At 39.3% G+C, this 18,494-nt stretch overlaps 1 protein-coding gene across 3 annotated transcripts in view; it reads left to right on the top strand.

Annotated features, from left to right (window-relative positions):
- Positions 1–18,494, top strand: part of LOC149142280 (P-loop containing nucleoside triphosphate hydrolases superfamily protein) — a 360,356-nt gene that overhangs the window by 133,448 nt on the left and 208,414 nt on the right. For all 3 annotated transcript variants that reach the window (XM_089449259.1, XM_089449257.1, XM_089449258.1), the window contains exons 6-9: positions 402–594; positions 751–781; positions 943–1,001; positions 1,337–1,410. In XM_089449259.1, the coding sequence (XP_089305385.1) occupies positions 402–594; positions 751–781; positions 943–1,001; positions 1,337–1,410 (357 nt within the window). The remainder of the gene's footprint in view (positions 1–401; positions 595–750; positions 782–942; positions 1,002–1,336; positions 1,411–18,494) is intronic.

Genomic DNA, 18,494 nt, shown 5'->3' with positions numbered 1-18,494 from the left:
TAAGATCATAGAATATAATAGGATGAATGATTGCAAATGAGGGCTCCATATAAATACCTAAGTGGGGGTGTCTTTTATTAAAATATTTCCTCTTGATAAGACATGTCTTTTCATTATTTAATTATTACTTATTTATATTTATTTCTATATATTTATGTTTATTGCATACTAGTGAGATTCCATAGCCACATTTAGATGACTGAGTAAGAAACTAATGACATCATGTGACACAACAAATAACCTTTGCTACTAAATTGTCAATGCTTGATAAAAAGAATAAAAGAGGCAATAACCATTTTGTTAGCTCAGACCATATTTATATATCTCTTATAAGTTATAACTTATCATGATATTATATGATAAGTATTTTTGGTCATAATTCTGTTACATAATTTTTGCAGGTATATTATTGGGTTAGCTGGATCTCCTGGTGCAGGAAAGTCCACTGTAGCAAATGAAGTGGTTTGTCGTTTGAATGCCTTGTGGCATCAAAAGACTCATGGAATGGATAATCAGATAGAGCCAGCCGATGTTGCTGTGGCTGTTCCAATGGATGGATTCCATCTATATCGTTCACAGCTTGATATGATGGAGGTCAGTTAGCATTGCATGTCTCATGTTTGCAAACAAAGGTCTTGGGACTTAAAATTCTTCTAGGTTTCCTGGAATATTGTCAACCTGTAATCTCTGAGAAGTGATCTTTTGAGGCAATTTTCAGTGGATCTTAGATTTTTACATGTAAAATTCCAGGACCCGAAGGAAGCTTATGCAAGAAGAGGAGGTAAGACAAGCCTTCCGTATTTATGTATAGAGCTATGGTGGGGCAAATTAGACCCACAGTTGACTTGTAGGAAGGATGCTCAGGGTCATCCTGGTGACTATGGTTCTGCTTGTTTTGGTCCTAACAAACTGACAACAGATCATTCTTGGTAACAATTTCAGCTCCATGGACATTTGATCCAGCACGTCTTCTCTCAAGGCTCACAGCACTGAGGAGGCAGGTATTTTGAATTAAGATTCTATGCTGATCATTAAATTGATATTGTTTGTTTTGGCTTTGCTTTTCAAATGGATCTTTAAATTTCAAAATATTACTGTGCTACATTCAGTTTTCTATTTGAACATTAACAAATAACAAATATTATTCCTTTGTTTAGCTTATGATCCAAGTGGTGTGTGTATGTGCGATTTCAGTGAACATTTACAGTAACGAGGAAAATAATAATGTGTCTATTCCTGCACTTTTACACCACATACGGTAGTTGAACTTGAAATATAACACTAAATATTTTAATTACTGGAGTCGTTTCTCAGATATGGAATGTTTCTATCTCAGGGATCTGTATATATGCCATCATTTGATCATGGGGTAGGAGATCCAGTGGAGGATGACATTTTTGTGAGTCCCTTGTAAGTGGCTTAACTTAACATTGCTTCTTCATTAACGTTGTATTCATCCAAAAAGAGCTATTTATGGTGTTGATAAGTACTTAATGTCTTTGAGGAGACATGAACTCACACACAACTGAAATTTCATAACTTTCACTTCCTATCAATGATCTTGACTAGCATTGTTCGAGTGAGTTGTATTGAAGCCAAATGAAGTATGCTGTACTGCAAATGAACTTGTTTTGCAGCAATGCAAATAAATGACCTTTGCTTTTGTCTTCTTGCCAATAGATGAATGCAATAAATTAGAGGCTAAAACAAAATTGGCTACAAAAGGATATCTAAATTATATTTCTCGTAATTCCTTAGGCAAATTTAGCATTGCCAAGCTAGCAAGTATGTGTTTGTAATTTTGATTCTTTCTTTTTTATTTATTATTATTAATCTTGTTTGCACATATATCTTTGTTATATGACAAATTATACATGTTTACAATGAAAAGGTGCATGGAAGTATAGCATACCCTACGTAGACAATCCATACTACATCAAAACAATAAATTCTATACAAAAATTTCAAAAGCATATCCATGTGATAAAAAAATGTAAGCTTGAGAAGCAAAATGTTGCACAAAGCTAGTTTATTCAAACACAACAATTTATAAGGGTGGATGGTCATACATAAGGAGTTTTATCACTGGGAGTTCCTGATTATTGTCTTCCTTCTCTTTAACTAGGGCAGGAATCCTAGATTTTGGTGGGTGTATGTAATGTCCTCTCCAAATTGATGGCTAATGCAGGACGAAATAGCCTATCCAACCCCATAGGCTATAGTCTTGATAAAGGGGTAAAACTCAATTATTCCTATGTTGGGGTAGCATTGGGCAAAATTTGGGTCGGCTGGGGCTAAAAAACCCAAAATTAGGGTTTGCACCCACAACCCCTTACATTTTGAAGCCCATGGAAAATCTATAAATAGAGGAGTTGAGATCAAATGGATCATCATAAATTGTGGATCAAATCATCTGTTTTCTTAAGCTATGGCTTTGAGGGTTTTAAGACCCCTTCTCTCCTACTAATTTCAGTGGTGAAAGATTCCACCGTAGTTAGTAAATTTTATCTCTGTGTTTCTATTCTGTTCTGTTCTGTCAAGCAGGGATAAATTTCTGTCTGAGAATGTAATATTCCTAATGGAGGTGCATTAGTTTTCCCAATGATTTTCTGAGTTTGGTTGAGCATTTTAGTCACACATTTCGTCAAATGGTTTGAATATCTAAGGCTGTAGGTGCAATTTCTTAAATTTATTTAAAGGAACAAGCATAGGATAAAGTGTTTATGGAAATGCTTCAGACCATCAATCTATTATTCATATAGTGTTCAGAAATTAAACAAACCACCATGAATATGCTTAAATCCAGCTGACTGTAAATTAAATTAAACTCAAGACAAGTACATACCAATGGGAAGTATGCTACAGCCACACTGAAGAAGATACAACAATATATATCAGCAATACATTTGGAAAGTCTGATTGGCAAATGGCTCCAGGATAGTAGTTGGAACTCAACTTACAAAGATGGAGATAATGCTCAGCTCAAACCTTAATATCTCATCCCTTTTTTTAGCCCACAAACAGAGATGTTAACGGGCTGCAGATCAGAGTGTATGACTGAAGATGGGTGTTACAAATCCCAAGGAGCACCAGCAATCCAAATGGTCTATATCTGTGCAACTTGGGAAATGGAAATTTGTCCCTAAAATGTGAATACACACCAGAAATAATACCCACAAACAGGCAGCTTAAATTCTGAGATTTATGGCTGTTTCAAATCTAATTTTGAACTGGGAATGAAGCTTCTCGGCCTTCTTAATATACCAGTTTGGTAATGCAATTCCACCACATCCAATGAGCGGACAAATGCCAATTAGTTCAACTTGTAAATGATTAGATTTGACCACCAATTGGCTGAGTGCTGTAGAATGAATTTGGAAGAAAACCCTGTGTAATAATAGCTGAAAAAAAACACAAGATCTCCTGCTAATGGTCTAGAAATACAATTGCAACTCGGCCTCGGACAGATCTATCACATAAAATTGGAACAAACTCTTCACATAAAATTTATCATACATTTAACAGAAGATTGCCATGTAAAAATAAACAAAACAGAGCACTGCAATCTTATAACACAATGAACAGGAAATCTTCAGCTTTATTATATTAGAAGAATTGGGGTTTACATGCAAATACAACCCATATAGCTGAGATCAATGGCCTTGGACAGATCTACAATAATGCCACTATCGGCGTCCAAAACAAACTGGAAAACCAATACACTGCAACCTGTGAACCCTGAATGGATTCACCAAGGGAAGATGGGTGCTCGCCCAATCTCTCTAAATCACCCGAGGGGTTTCGTCCTAGGGCTACCAATGGAGTAGAGAACTAGGTTCTCAACCTCTCATACAAGAAACAATACTCAATCCAAGATGTCCTCCAATGGTCTCCTCCTCCTCTTTTATAGATTTGATGGACTCCTCTAGAACCTTCTATTTTATTATTATTTTAATCATGGAGCACTTTTCCCTCTTTTATTTCAATTAAAATATTATTTTAATGCGGGAAAAGGGTAAATTGGCCACCATGTCTCCTTAGGCCACTGAAACTCATATCTAACCATCCCATCCTGTAGATCTTCCCATTCCGGTTCCAACGAGCTATTACACTGAGGTGTTCCACCAATTAATCTCCTCGGAATGCCACCTCGAGCATAATTAATTAAGTTATGCCCAATAATAATGTTGATTTCTGAAAGTTGTCGGAACGTGACGGTACGAAAGGCAAACTGTGGGGATGATAGAATATGCGAAGCGAATGCCATCAAATTCCATAAAAACTTCGCAAAACTCCATCGGAACCCCTGATGCCATAAACCTGCTCCATTGACCTGGCCATCTCCTGCCCTGGAAATCCACCTTGGTTGCACTATGAAGAAGGATAAAAATGGGGACATGACAGTCCTCCCACCCCAAGCTAACTTGCCCTCAAGCAATCCAAATATGTGGACCAATTTGGTGGTCCAACACAACTGAGACCCAATGCCAGGATCCCATACGAACCATTGGGTGACGCTTTGCTCCTGTGTCAACCAACCATGAACGGACTCCTCGATGCCTGGATCCCAGATCAATCTCCGACAGAACCTGTCATTAGCAAATCCTCTTGGATCCCAATGTTGCCAAGAAGGAGCATCAAGGCTCCACAGCTCCTGTTGTGAATGCTGCTCCGCCTACTGCGTACCAACTCATCATCTCTCTCCAATCCAACCCTTGGCATAGACCAAGGTCAATCTCATCATGTTGAAGCCATGCTGAAATACTGATGAGTGGCTAGCCTACATCCTGCTGCCAACTGACGCATGCAATATCCCTCACCTTGGAGGGTACCTGCAATACAATGCTCCTGACTAAAAATGACACTCCATCAAAAGGATACCAACTCATGATCTCCCGCCAATCTAAGTCATGGACTCCTGTGTAAGGAACAAGTCTACTATGTTGATGCTGGTCCATGCTCAACTCATGCTACCCTATCTGGTTGGTCAACAATATCCATCGAGAAAGGTCAGCCTCTCTCCCTGTAATGGGTAAAAGTATCCAAGCTGTGCTGCAAGCCTTGTCTATGTACTCCTGGGGAGGGTTGTTGCCCGAAAATGTTGCAACTCGGCTAGCTGCCAGTACACCTGTTTGCATCTCATCAATGGGTGGACCCAAAGATGGATGCACTGCCATCTCCCTCGCCTGATAGGAAACTCCATGCTCCTCCAATCCACCAATCTCCTGCCAAACTATCCTGTCATACTCCAGCATCTCCTGAGGACAAGTGTCAGCGAACATCGTCACCCTGCCAGCTGTCTACACATCTGTCTGCTCCTCATCAATGACTGACCCCAAGGGTGGCTGCTCATCCTCCATCATCACGGGTTCAATATGAACCTCCAACTGGCTCTCCCAAAAAGGCTCATCATGCATACTGTGCACCTCATCCTCCTCAGCTGACTCACACTCCATCATATGCTGCTCATGTTGACTCATCATTGGTGACACACTATCCTGAATGTCTCTCCTAGGACCCACGGACTGCTCATCATATGAATCTGGCCTAATGTCAATGACTCGACATGACTCATGCTCCTCTATGTGCTCTCTATGCTGACTCATCAACTGCTCATTTGCTCCCTGATCTCTTTCCCACATGGGAACAATCAACTGCTTCTCATACTCCTCTACCACACATGGATGCATATCAGGGCTACTGTCATCAACTCCATATGACTACTTGTGCTTCTCTAAGGTATCATCGTATGAACCCATGGACTCGTCCAACGAAGAGTCCTCATTGTGATAAACATAACGAATATCTCCCTACTCTACCGCTGTCATCTCCTGAGTGTCAGTCAAGCATGAGTGGTCAGGTCCCCAAGGTCCCTTGCAGATGAAGCAAAGTCCCTTCCTCATCTCATTCTTGCTACATGAGCCCCCAAACCCGAGCTGCTCCTCTTTGGTCAACTATCTCCTGAACAACCCAATGTTCTGCTCAACAAATCTCTCGGCTAGATCATAAGCAGCAGGTGAGACCAACTGCTCTCTCCTCCAGACAGACAACAATCGGGACTGCAACTCCCAACAAATGGCATCATGGCCTCTCATACATGAGGACAAGATGGACTGCATGTGTATTATGACTCTGTCGGGATGACGTTTCCTAATGCGGAAGAAGCATTGGAACATTTGTAGGATCAAATTGTTACACTCCATATCAAACAGGATCTCATAAGTCCTAGTCATGGCCATGCCTTCTAGAATATCAAGCTTCTTCCCAAAGGTAGAGCCTGCACTGTTGTCCAAGTCTCAGAAAGTTTCTATCATCAGTATGAAAACTCTCCTCATAATATCATCATTGTAAGGAGCTATAGGGGCAATCAGTCTCATGATGTTATTGAGACACGAGGCAATTGGAAGTGTGACCCCTTCACAATGGTACTCCAAAAGCTTGGGATGTATTAAAGCTAGCATGGTAGGTTTCAAAGCCCACAACAACTTCTTCCCTTCTAATTGGTTCACTTCAGAAAAAAGTGCATCCAATTCATCTAGTTTGAAAAGAACCTTCCATGTGTCCCTCATGTGTTTTAAATCTGTTCCAAGAGCAAAAATTTTGTGTCCAATTTCCTGCCCCTTTTGCACATCTTGTGGCGGTTCCTTGGGAAGAATGGCATAGATCCTTTTTGACAAAGGTCTGTTGTTTAGTTTTGTTCCCTGGTCTAATGATGCAGGGTGGTTCAAGGAACCAATTTCTATGGTTAATCTTCTCAGTAGTTCCTCCATGGTTTAGTTCAATGGGGACAATATATCAGGATGAATTCTACAAGACTTTGACTGATAGTGATATGCAGACTCAAACCTTTCATACCCAACTCAATAATATGCTCATCATGCCCCAACATACAAACAAGCTACTCAAACACTATATAAGTCAAAAAATTGGCCCAAACGTATAGATGGCCACTCAACAATGTCAAGACTCAACCACCCTCGTATCAAACCCTTAACAGATAGATCTATAGCCAATATAATTCATTACAGGGCTTTTAATAAATTCTATTAGACAAGCTACATATACAAACTCAAAATTTACATCACTGTCTCAAAGTGACACTGGACTTTTTCTTGATTGAATGCAAAGAAACTTATAGAAGAATAACACCTGGTATATATGCCGCCCCAAAGAGTTTCCACAGTTAGCTTCAGCAAAACGAACTTCAACAACCAGCTCTGGATAGTCCTAGGCTTGGATAATTGTTGACGGAGCTCTCAATGAGACTCTTTGTTTGGACCAACTCTGTCATAATCCCACATCCTTCAGTTGATAGAAAATAAATTAATGCTGATGAAAGGTGAAGCTCGTCCCTCTTTTGTTAGTGCAACTCAGCCCTCTGCGTATGAAAACTCGATGTATATGCTGGCATCCCCACAATCTAATGCTCCGGCCGATTTGATGTAATTCAAACCAATATTTGGAACAATCACTTCAAAACTACTCAATTGTTCTCTCCGTAAGTTGTTCAATTTGGCACCAAAACAATTTCTTGGTCTCTCTGTATTGCTCTAGATAGAAATATGGGAGGTTGCGAGCTGAATAGGCCTGGCCCTCTTCAATCAGAACTTCGAAGCCTCGTTGGAATTGTGCAATGCGACCCTTTTCAGAATAATTAATTTCGGCCAATTCAATCTTTAGGTTGATTCACGCCCACAAACTTTCTGTCTTGCGACCAATGGTGTATTTTAATTTGTTCAACCAAGGAATGAGCTCAACCCATGATTAAAACTTAACTTGACTTCTCAATTGTGTGCTTCGAACCCTGGGGAATGACGTGATTCGAGTTGCTGGTTGGCTTCTCAAACCATAATATGCCTAGCTCCCGAAATTTGTCTACCCTCACGCTCTTTTCATAAAATTATACACAACCACATTACAACAGAGCGGCCTCATGCACAATGACGTCTCCGCCCTCCTTCTCATGAGAAATAGTGTAGTCGATCCTCTAGCTACGATGATGCCTTTGTTCGAATCCAGTGTTTGCTATAAATCAATACATGGGTATATACGCATCATCTACAGGTGAATATGTCTTTGACCGCTCAGTATTCAATGCACCAATAATTCACGATGGCTCGCTCCCTAAGCAGTGATGGGTTCCATGCAAAATATTTGACTCGTCGACTCTCCTTCAACCACTGCGTATATTATGATGCCACGTTCCAGCTGTAAGTCGAAGTGCTCTTGACGGCTTGGCACCTTTCCACGCTGGCAATTATACTAATGCCTGATTTACGTTTATCTCGGACTGTGCATGTAGGCGTCCTTTGTGGCTGTCAGGTAAATCGTTCCTTGGCAGAGCTTGTAAACTCACGCAGGTGTGATGGCCACACAACAATGCTCTCTTCTGCGCGACCACATTGCCGACCTCAAAAAATCTTCTGCAAATCTTGTCTTTCTGTCATGGCGTAGATGGCTTAAGTGGATCTTTGTAACTAAAGTTTCCTTGACTATATATTGAAGCATGGTTGCTTAGCTTCACTACTCGGTTTATCGAACTTGTCGGACTAAGACGTTGTTGTTGATATCTTCTTTTGAATGACCACCAATGCTGACTGCTGCAACTTGTACGATCAATTGGGCATTCACCACAACTGCAATAATGACGCTGACATGCCCCAAGGAATTAGTATTTAGCCTCAAGAAGGGTCTCAATCTGTAAATGGGTCCACGAATTGCTGAAAGGAACAACTAGATTAGCCTCTTATACCCTTGAACCATAATAACTGCAACTAAAACTGAAAAACCCAATCCTGCAGGCTGAGCCAGAATCTGAGCTCTGATACCACTGTAATGTCCCGAATGAGAAAATTTTGGAACAAGCTCTTCACATAAAATTTATCATACATTTAACAGAAGATTGCCATGTAAAAATTAACAAAACAGAGCACTGCAATCTCATAACACAATGAACATGAAATCTTCATCTTTATTATATTAGAAGAACTGGGGTTTTCATGCAAATACAACCCATATAGCTGAGATCAATGGCCTCGGACAGATCTACAATAATATTGCTATCGGCCTCCAAAACAAACTGAAAAACCAATACATTGCAACTTGTGAACCTTGAATGGATTCACCAAGGGAAGATGAGTGCTTGCCCAATCTCTCTAAATCACCCGAGGGGTTTCGTCCTGGGGCTACCAATGGAGTAGAGAACCAGGTTCTTAACCTCTCATACAAGAAACAATACTCGATCCAAGATGGTCCCCTCCTCCTCTCTTATAGATTTGATGGACTCCTCTAGAACCTTCTATTTTATTATTATTTTAATCATGGAGCACTTTTCCCTCTTTTATTTCAATTAAAATATTATTTTAATGCGGGAAAAGGGTAAATTGGCCACCATGTCTCCTCAGGCCACTGGAACTCATATCTAACCATCCCATCCTATAGATCTTTCCGTTCCGGTTCCAATGAGCTATTACATTGAGGTGTTCCACCAATTAATCTCCTCGGAATGCCACCTCGAGCATAATTAATTAAGTTAAGCCTAATATTAATGCTAATTTCTGAAAGTCGTCGGAATGCGGCGAAACGAAAGGCAAACTGTGCGGATGATGGAATATGGCAAGCGAATGCCATCAAATCCCATAAAAACTCCTCAAAACTCCATCGGAACCCTTGATGCCATAAACCTGCGCCACTGGCCTGGCCATCTCCTGCCCTGGAAATCCACCTTGGTTGCACTATGAAGAAGAATAAAAATGGGGACATGACACCTTCAGAAATTTGTGTAATACTCCGCAATGAAGAAATGGTTGCAGCCTCTAGCTGATGGTGTTGTTCATCCCCTCTTTGGCGCTGATATTTCTAATTAAATTTTGCCTCCTTAATAGTTTGAATTTGGCCCTCTTGGAGAAGAAATGAACTTGGCCCTCAGAGGTGATATAGTCCTACAAACAAATAAAAATTTCACAATGCCAAAGCACCTGCAACAATTGAATTATATGCTGGAGACTCTCTGCAATACATACCAATGGAAGATCTGAAATAATCTTCCCAACAAGCTAACTAGGGTGACACTCGAAGTCCACCGAAATTAGCTAATGAGTTTCGCTTGAAACTCTTGAAACTCGCTTGAGCTTCTTCACAATGTCAAATAGAAATTATAGAATAGAATTCCTTGCCATTGAGTTCCTCCTCCTTTTATAATTCTACATGGAGCCTCCCTCAAGCTTCTAGATTCTCCTTTTCCCTATTATTTTATTGCTGGGGCCCAATTTCCACTAGGAGACTTTTGCCGCCATTTTGAATAAAATAATAGTTTGCTTCCTTTCTCAATAAAATATTAATTTGCTGCCATTTACCAATAAAATAATAAATTTTCTCCCCTCTCCAATAAAATATTATTTGTCGCCATTCTCCATTAAAATAATAATTTCCGCTTTCCTCCACAAAATAATATTTTCTCCCTTCTAATTTTATATCACAGAAAACTGGCAAAACTCCTATGTGGATTTTGCACTCACAAAATTTGGGAACATTACAGAGGAATGGCAAGGATTCTTTGGGGAAGGCTGTGGCAAAATTATGAAGCTAAGATGAGTTAATTGAGGCAAAATAGAGGAAGAATCTTGAAGTGAAAACGAGTCTGTTTGAGGTTGGAATCCGTGCAAGTTTCATCCTTGAGGTAGCTGCAGTTGTGCTTGAGGCCAATAGGCTGAAATTTCTGAAGTAATCGGGAACGTCTGAGGCCACAAAACCAAGTATACTAAGGCAGAGCGTAACCCTTTTTGGCTGAATACTTGTGCAATTGTATTGAAGCAGGCTCATGATAATTCTCTAAGGCAAGTCGAGGACATTGGGGCTGAATAGAAGGTTACAAAAGCAAACTGAAGACTCTTGTTGAGTTATGTAGCAGCCCCAAATTATACATATAACATTGCAAAGGAACCTTCTGAGAAATATTTTGAGGGTGGGTTTAAGATAAGCCCTGAAATTGAGTTCATTCTTCATCTCCAACAATCAGTTGCTCTTCCAGGACCCGACTTGTTCAAAACCCTAGGTCATTCACTCTGTGGTAGTTTGAAATTCCAGGCTTGCAAGAAGTGATAGTTGTGTATTGTTTTCATACTACGTTTTAGTGCCAGACAAGTACAATTGCTCATCATTAGTTTTGTTGGATTTGAATCCTGTTCTGGATTGGTTTACTGGAGGTTTTACAGTACTGTGTTAATGAACTATTGTTTTACATGTTAATTGATTGGTCTGTGTTATTGTTGGAATGATACTGATTATCACTATACTGTGTTACTAAATGAGTTATTTATTTCATTGTTGAATGAAAAAAGGAATTTGTTGTGAAACCCTAGTTGTATACAAAAAAACCTAGGCAAAATAAGAAGCCCTAGGAAGAATTTTTTTCCTATGATACTAAAATGGTATCAGAGCAAAGGCATCTTGCCAGCCTATGAGTGCATGAGCATATATGTGTCCAGAAGATACAAGCAACGTCACAGTATGAAGAAAAAGGAACACCCATCAATCAACCATGGAGGGTAAAATAGGACAAGGAGACCAAGTTCTTGGTGTCCTACTAAATGTAATACTCCAACAACAACAACAGATGACCAATGTGCTTATGCAAGGACAGTAGCAGATGGCTCAGGTTATTGTCCAAGCTTTATAATATTGGTAACAGTGGATAAAACACAGGGCATAGGAATGGTACCGAAGGAAGCGCCAACCATAACTTTGGTCCATCCAATGTTGTTACTCAAACACATAACAGGACAATGAATGGAAAGAGTCAGAGACCTTTAATTCCTCAATTTTTAAACCACTAGTAGGCAACAACCCAAGAAGCAACAGATCCAAATAGACTCTTTGACGAATACTTTCGGGAGTTTGTAGTACTAGAAGAAAATACACAAGCAAGTTGCAACCCTAACTTTTTGAGAATACAACAACATCAGATACCAAAATAGAACCAGGGAACTCCGAAATTCTGATCTAATGCACAAGGTAAGTAAACTTTCCCTCCCCTCATTTGATGGATCGTCTAAATGTTTAGCAAGAGCTTGGGTACAAAAATTGGACGCCTACTTTAGGCTTCAACCCAATGTTAGAGGTGGACGCTATCCAATTCGCCACACTACATCTAGAAGGAAAAGCGCATGGGTGACCATGGTTTGGTTACGTTGGGGCATGCAAACATCATCTCTTATGTAGACTTTACGCAGAGCTTGATAGATATATTTGATCGAAAGAACTCGGACATTCACTTAAGGGAATTGACACAACTCAAACATACAAGGTCGCATGAAGAATACATCTCAGAATTCGAATGAACTGCTGTCATGGTAACCGACATAGCTGAAGAAAGACTAGACATGCATTAGAAAATAAGAAAGGCAGAAATATTTTCTTATGTTGGCAATTACTTGTGATATTCTTATATTCTTATTAACTTTCTTTATGTTCTTCTTTATCTTCTTCTCATCGAGAAATCATCAAATCAAAAGCATGAAGATCAGTGACACCAAATGTAGGTACTTAGCTAGGGCTAAAACCCCTATACAGGGGAAAACCTAGTCAAACTCTTCCACTAGAAGATTCAAATCAAATTGAGACAAACTAAGACCCTTAGACCAGACCAAAAGAGTTTCCTCACTCCGACAAGTCAGCCTTCCAGAATGATTATCCAAACTTCAGTTGTCTCTTCAAGTCAAACAACTTCAACCTAGCTACTATACAAAATTTCGGTTGTTTAGCTCCTAGATTTTTGGCCCTCCTGCAGATCTAAAATTTTCGGCTTTCCTATAACCCAGAAACTTCGCACGTGTGGCAGTAGAGAGAGAGTTTTGGCTTCTTCTTGCTTGACAAGGATCTCCTTCTTCTTCGCTAGGATTCTCTCCTACTTAGGTATTTAACTCTTCTTTTTCTGCTCTTGCAACTACAGATTGAACTTGCTTGAGTGTATCTCCAAATGAGGTCGAGTTGCACCAATATATAGTAGTTTGAGGCTCCTAATTAGGCCGACTTGGTGGAGGAGGCCTAATTGACTCATTTTACATCAAAATAATTTTCTTTCTTGATAGATAAAGCCCAAGAAGGGTCTATTACATGATGACAAAGACTAGGACTCAAGACATAAACCCTAGAAGCCTACAATGGAGGCTTTGAACTAAAAATAAAAATAATAAAGCATGAAACTCATGCTAATAAATAATTTTCTTTCATAATAAAATTCCTTTTTCTTTCTCTTAACAAGTACATTACATCGTGACTCAAATATAATTATGAAGACAGACACTAGTTACATTCTTCAACACTCCCTCTTAACTAGGGAGGTATTCATAATTACATATATGGAATATCTCAAAATGATATGCTCTACTTAGAGTCAACACATGCATTGCTACAGATTAGATACTTGACCAAGGTATCTAATCAGGTGGGACTAAGTTGTGTTCAAAGATTTAGCCACTATAGGTACCATCAGGCAGCTCTAACACCAACCCAGGGATCTAGGTATCATTTCCAAGGTTAGAGCTCTACAAGACCAACGATACCCTCCCTACTTCGAGATCTTGACATCATCGCAGGCCAACCAGGTGACCTCCAAAGCATCTTGACGCCCCAAGATGCTTCATCTCTCCCTATAAACTAAATTAGATATATTCAGGAGTTCCAACATGTTTCCAAAATGTTCAACTTTCTTATGGAGAGATTAACCTGTACAATCACAATCCCAATTAGCAATAAAATTTTAAATATATACAAGTTAACACAAACTTTCGGGGTCCTTATTACAATTGCCACATTATGCCCTCCCTTCCAACTAGGGAGATATACACTTTCTTTCATCCAGGTTCCCTCTCAACTTAGGGAGATCAACAACTTCATTCTTATAGGTTCTTTATCATATCATCAGAGAAACTTCAATCTTTCAAAGCTTCATTTCTTCTGGATCATCATTCTTTCTTATGCAACAAAGTCATCTATTCATCATCATCATTCTAACCACTCCCTTTATCCATCATGCTCATCATTATTATCAAGTCATCTTCAATTTTCATCATCTTGAAGATTATGTACCTGCAATTTTCAACATCAAGTACAATCAAGTACAAATATAAAGAAACATGAAGTCAACTATATCAACATAGGGCTATCATGTCATTGTATCAAAACAATCAAGCTTTAGACATTAAAAACCTAAACCTAGTTAGGTTCATAATAAACAAGGGTTACACCTTCTATATTCTAGACTTGAACAATTTTGCTAGGGTGTTGTCACAAACCCTAGATTCCATCATTGAGACTTGAATCCTAAATCAAGTTAGCAATCCAATCATATCAAGGGTTTCAATAATATGCTCTTAGAATTTCATGTCAAACTCTACTAGGGTTTTGTTACAAACCGTGGAATTCATCAATAAAACTAAATCAAGGATATCAACAATCAAGTTAGTATTCGAGCATTTCATATCTAGGATTTATAATTTCCTGGAAACTTACATCAATCCCTCACTAGGGTTTTTATTGTAAACATCAAACTTCTAAATTAGATATACAACAATTTTTAACCAGGCTAGGGTTTTGACCATACGGAAGTACATACTACTAGGGAGTCATTCCTAGGATCTTGTATTGACTACAACAAGGGTTTTTGTCATAAACCCTAATTCATCAAACCCTAAAAATCTAGGGTTTCATCATATAATCTAGATAACAACAACAAACCTTAAAAGGTTAGGGTTTTATCATAACATTACTAAAAGCTTAAATATCAAGAGAGTAGGAATTCATCACAAGTTCTAAACCTTAAGAAGACTAGGGTTTTATCATTAACATACCCTAAGCATCAAAAGGGTAGGGTTTTACAGTGAACCCTAATGGTTAGGGTTTCACCAAAATGAACAAAATAGCAAGAGATAGTATGATAAGGGTAGATTCAATCTAGTGATTAATCACCCTAACAAGAATATTTATGATTCAAAACCCTAGACATAAGAGAGTTAGTAATACAAAGCAAATTTCAAATGAAGAATAATCATACCTTCTTATTGTGAAAATTCCTAGATCTAACAATCTCAGGAATCCCACTGCAACCAGCTGAATCTACCTCACCTAGATTGTAAATTATGTTACAAGCTTATTTCAGATTTCTTCCTGAAACATTGAAGTAAATTACTAAAGCAACCTACACCAATTAAATATGATCCCGAAACATAGAAATTGAGCAAGGAAAATAGAAACACATTGGACACAATTATTTTTTGGACAAAATTCCTTGGAAAAACCCAATGCGGGTAAATCGGTGCAACAACTCTGAGGGTTTATTATTATTAAGCAGTAGCAAATTTTGAATACATCACTAAATACCTCACAGGGTGATTCAGTTACAGAGAGAAATACTGGCAGAAGCTTTGTGTGTTTACCTCACACAATCACTGAGATATCCTCGCTGATCCAGCCTCAAACTGACTGCTTCTCGACTTTTTTGGCTGTCTTTGCATAGTGTCTGTGTCAGCCCAGCATCAAGCTCTTTGGGTGCTGTGTCACTTCTCTGGTTGGTCTATCTGCTGCCCAGGAGATTCGATTTCTGCGTCCTAGTCTCACACCCTGGCTTTCGGCTTCTGAAGATCGAATTCCTCTACAGATTTCAGACTTCTCTCTCTCCCTCTGCGTTGTGTTTGCGTGGCCCTTCTGGCCTTGCGTCAGCCTCTGCGTCAAGGCTTTTGGATCACTCACTGCCTCTCTCTACTGATGTATCTCCGATTGAGAACTTCTTTCTCCGGAAGCTGCTATCCTTGCCCCTCAACTGCAAGAGATTTCTTCAATCGATTTTTCCTCCTGAGAACTTCTCATTTCAAAAAATCGATTTCCTCAATCTCTCTGTGTGTTTTCCAAATGAGCCTCAAGCCCCTTCTTATATCTTCTTGTTGGACAACCAAAGACCTAGATTAAATCATAATCAAAGGCTCAGATCATTTTGGCTTGATCTGTGTCTTTTTCTAGAAGTTTCACCCTTGATTAGATTAATACCCATTGATATTTTAATTTTCCTAAGTTTAGACTTAGGAACCCCATTAAAAATATTAATTATTTTAGTAAAATCACTTCTGGGTGGATTTTCCCAAAATGCTTTTTGGGTTCTTTGGAATACCTGTGCCCAAGCCTCCCTGCAAAATTTAAGGCTTAGAGCACATCCGATGCTACCCCAAATCAACACTACCTCTTAGCGAGGAATGTGCTCTAGCAATACACTACTATTGCATACTGCTCGGACTCTGAAGCATCGTCCTCTGCGCTGCTGATGTCTGACATGCTGTCCACCAACTACTGCGCTACTGCTGCTACTGTACTGCTGCCTTTGACATTGCCACTGCCAATGCTACATCTGGATTGCAACTCCCTCTCGAACGCTGCATGTGCTATGTTGCTAGCACTGCCATTGCTAACACTGCATCCATATTTCAACTCAGATGCTGAGAGAGGCAACTGAAAACACACAAAACTGGACAAGTATCCAATGGATACACCTTGGTGCTGAAATCTTGGCTGTTGCTAGTCCCACGCTCTCTTCTGAAGCCACTATGCTACTGATGCTCTGCATTGTGCCTTCTCGCACTGCTGCTTCTCTGCTCACATTTTGGCGATACTAACCACTGCGTCTGTCGAATCAACACTCCATGGCACCAACTAAAAACTCCACCATCCCGCTACTACTGATCATGTGCTCCCGTAGCAAGGTGACGATCCAAGAGGTGCGCTCCTCAAGGATCCTGCTCATCTGTAGCTCTATCAAACTATAGTTCTATTTCAAGCCCACCTCCCTCCTGGACGTATCTTGGCTGTCATGGCGAACTCCTCCTCCTGTTCGATCTTTGCGGCTGCAACCTTAGGATCATGCTTCTCATCCTTGTCCTTTTTCTTCAAAGGACACTGGGATGCATAGCGGCCCATCTCGCCACATCTGAAACATTTCACCTTGGAGACGTCCTTCTTTTGTCTCTGTTGCTTGTTAGAAATATTAATTTCTAAATTGCTGATTGATTGTTGACAATACACACAGGTTTCTGAATGTAATATATTTTAGTAATTGATAATAATCGAATGATGAATACAAGGCTGAGGTGGTGCTCCTTTAATAGGAGTTGACTGGCCATGCCTAATCAGACAGTCATGTCCTTTGGGACTAATGTCTCTTCATTTAACTAATTAATTGTTAATTAATTGATTATAATTAATCATTTATTTATTTAGATAATATTTTAACATTTTATTAATTTTATGAATTTAAATTCATAACATTGCCTTCCCCTTAAGATGCTTTGTCCTCAAAGCATAGGTAGGTTTGGGTGTTGATGAAGAAAACCTTCTGATTCCCAAGTCGAGTCTTCCTCTGGTAACCTCTTCCATTTGATGAGGTATTCCTTTATTGTCTTGGATCATAAAACCTTTTCTCGGATAACGAGTATACCTTCAGGTTTAAGGACTATTCTTCCTTCGTCATCGGTTTTTGGTATTTTTGTTTGTGCTATTTGGTTTTGCCCTAATACTCTCTTGAGACTTGATACATGAAAGATATTATGGATTTGACAATTTTCAGGTAAATTTAAGCCATAAGCTACGCTATTTATTTTTTTGATTATCTGATACGGCCCATAATATTTAGGTGATAATTTGTTCTTCCCTTGTTTTGTTGGAGTCTAACAAAGACCCAATCTCCCTCTTCGAACTCTCTTTCAGAGCGGTGTTGGTCAACTTGTTGTTTCATTCTATTACGAACCATGGTTAGATTTTCTTTTAGTAAGTTGATGATCCTCTGACTTTCTCTTAGGTGGTCTTTAACTGCTGGTACCCTAGAATCACAAAGTGTAAAGTCTTTCCATCTGGGTGGCTCATAACCATATAAGGCTTGGAAAGGTGTCATTTTAGCTGAAGTGTGGTACGTGGTATTATACCACCATTTTGCCAGGTGTAGCCACTGGGTCCATCTGTTTTGTTTATCTGTAACAAAACAACGAAGATATGTTTCCAAGCATTTATTAAAGATTTCGGTTTGCCCATCTGTTTGGGGGTGATAGGCCGAACTCGTGTTGAGGGATATTCCTGCTTGGTGACATAATTCCTTCCAAAATTTGCCGTTAAACCTTACATCTCTATCGCTGACGATGACCTTAGGGAACCTGTGTAGTTTGTAAATATTTTTAGAAGACACATCAACGCTTTGTTTAGTTGTGTGAGTCTTTTTAATAGCCATAAAGTCGTTATATTTAGTGAGCCTGTCGACTGCTACAAATATTTTATCCTTTCCGTTAGATGCAGGTGGTCCTTCAATAAAGTCCATTGAAATCTCCTCCCACTTTTGATTTGGAATGTGTAGTGGATGTAGCAACCCTGGGGTTGGAACATTTTCGCTCTTGTTCTTTTGACAAATATCACATTCTTCAACATATTTTTGAATTTCCTTACTCATACCCTTCAAATAGAAT

The sequence above is a fragment of the Pinus tabuliformis genome, chromosome X (genome assembly GCF_031772625.1).
Source record: "Pinus tabuliformis cultivar Carrire ecotype Pingquan chromosome X, CPIR1, whole genome shotgun sequence".
In the NCBI taxonomy this organism is placed as follows: Eukaryota; Viridiplantae; Streptophyta; class Pinopsida; order Pinales; family Pinaceae; genus Pinus; species Pinus tabuliformis.
Note: the sequence above shows the minus strand (reverse complement) of the source record. Positions and strands in the feature narration are given on the sequence as shown.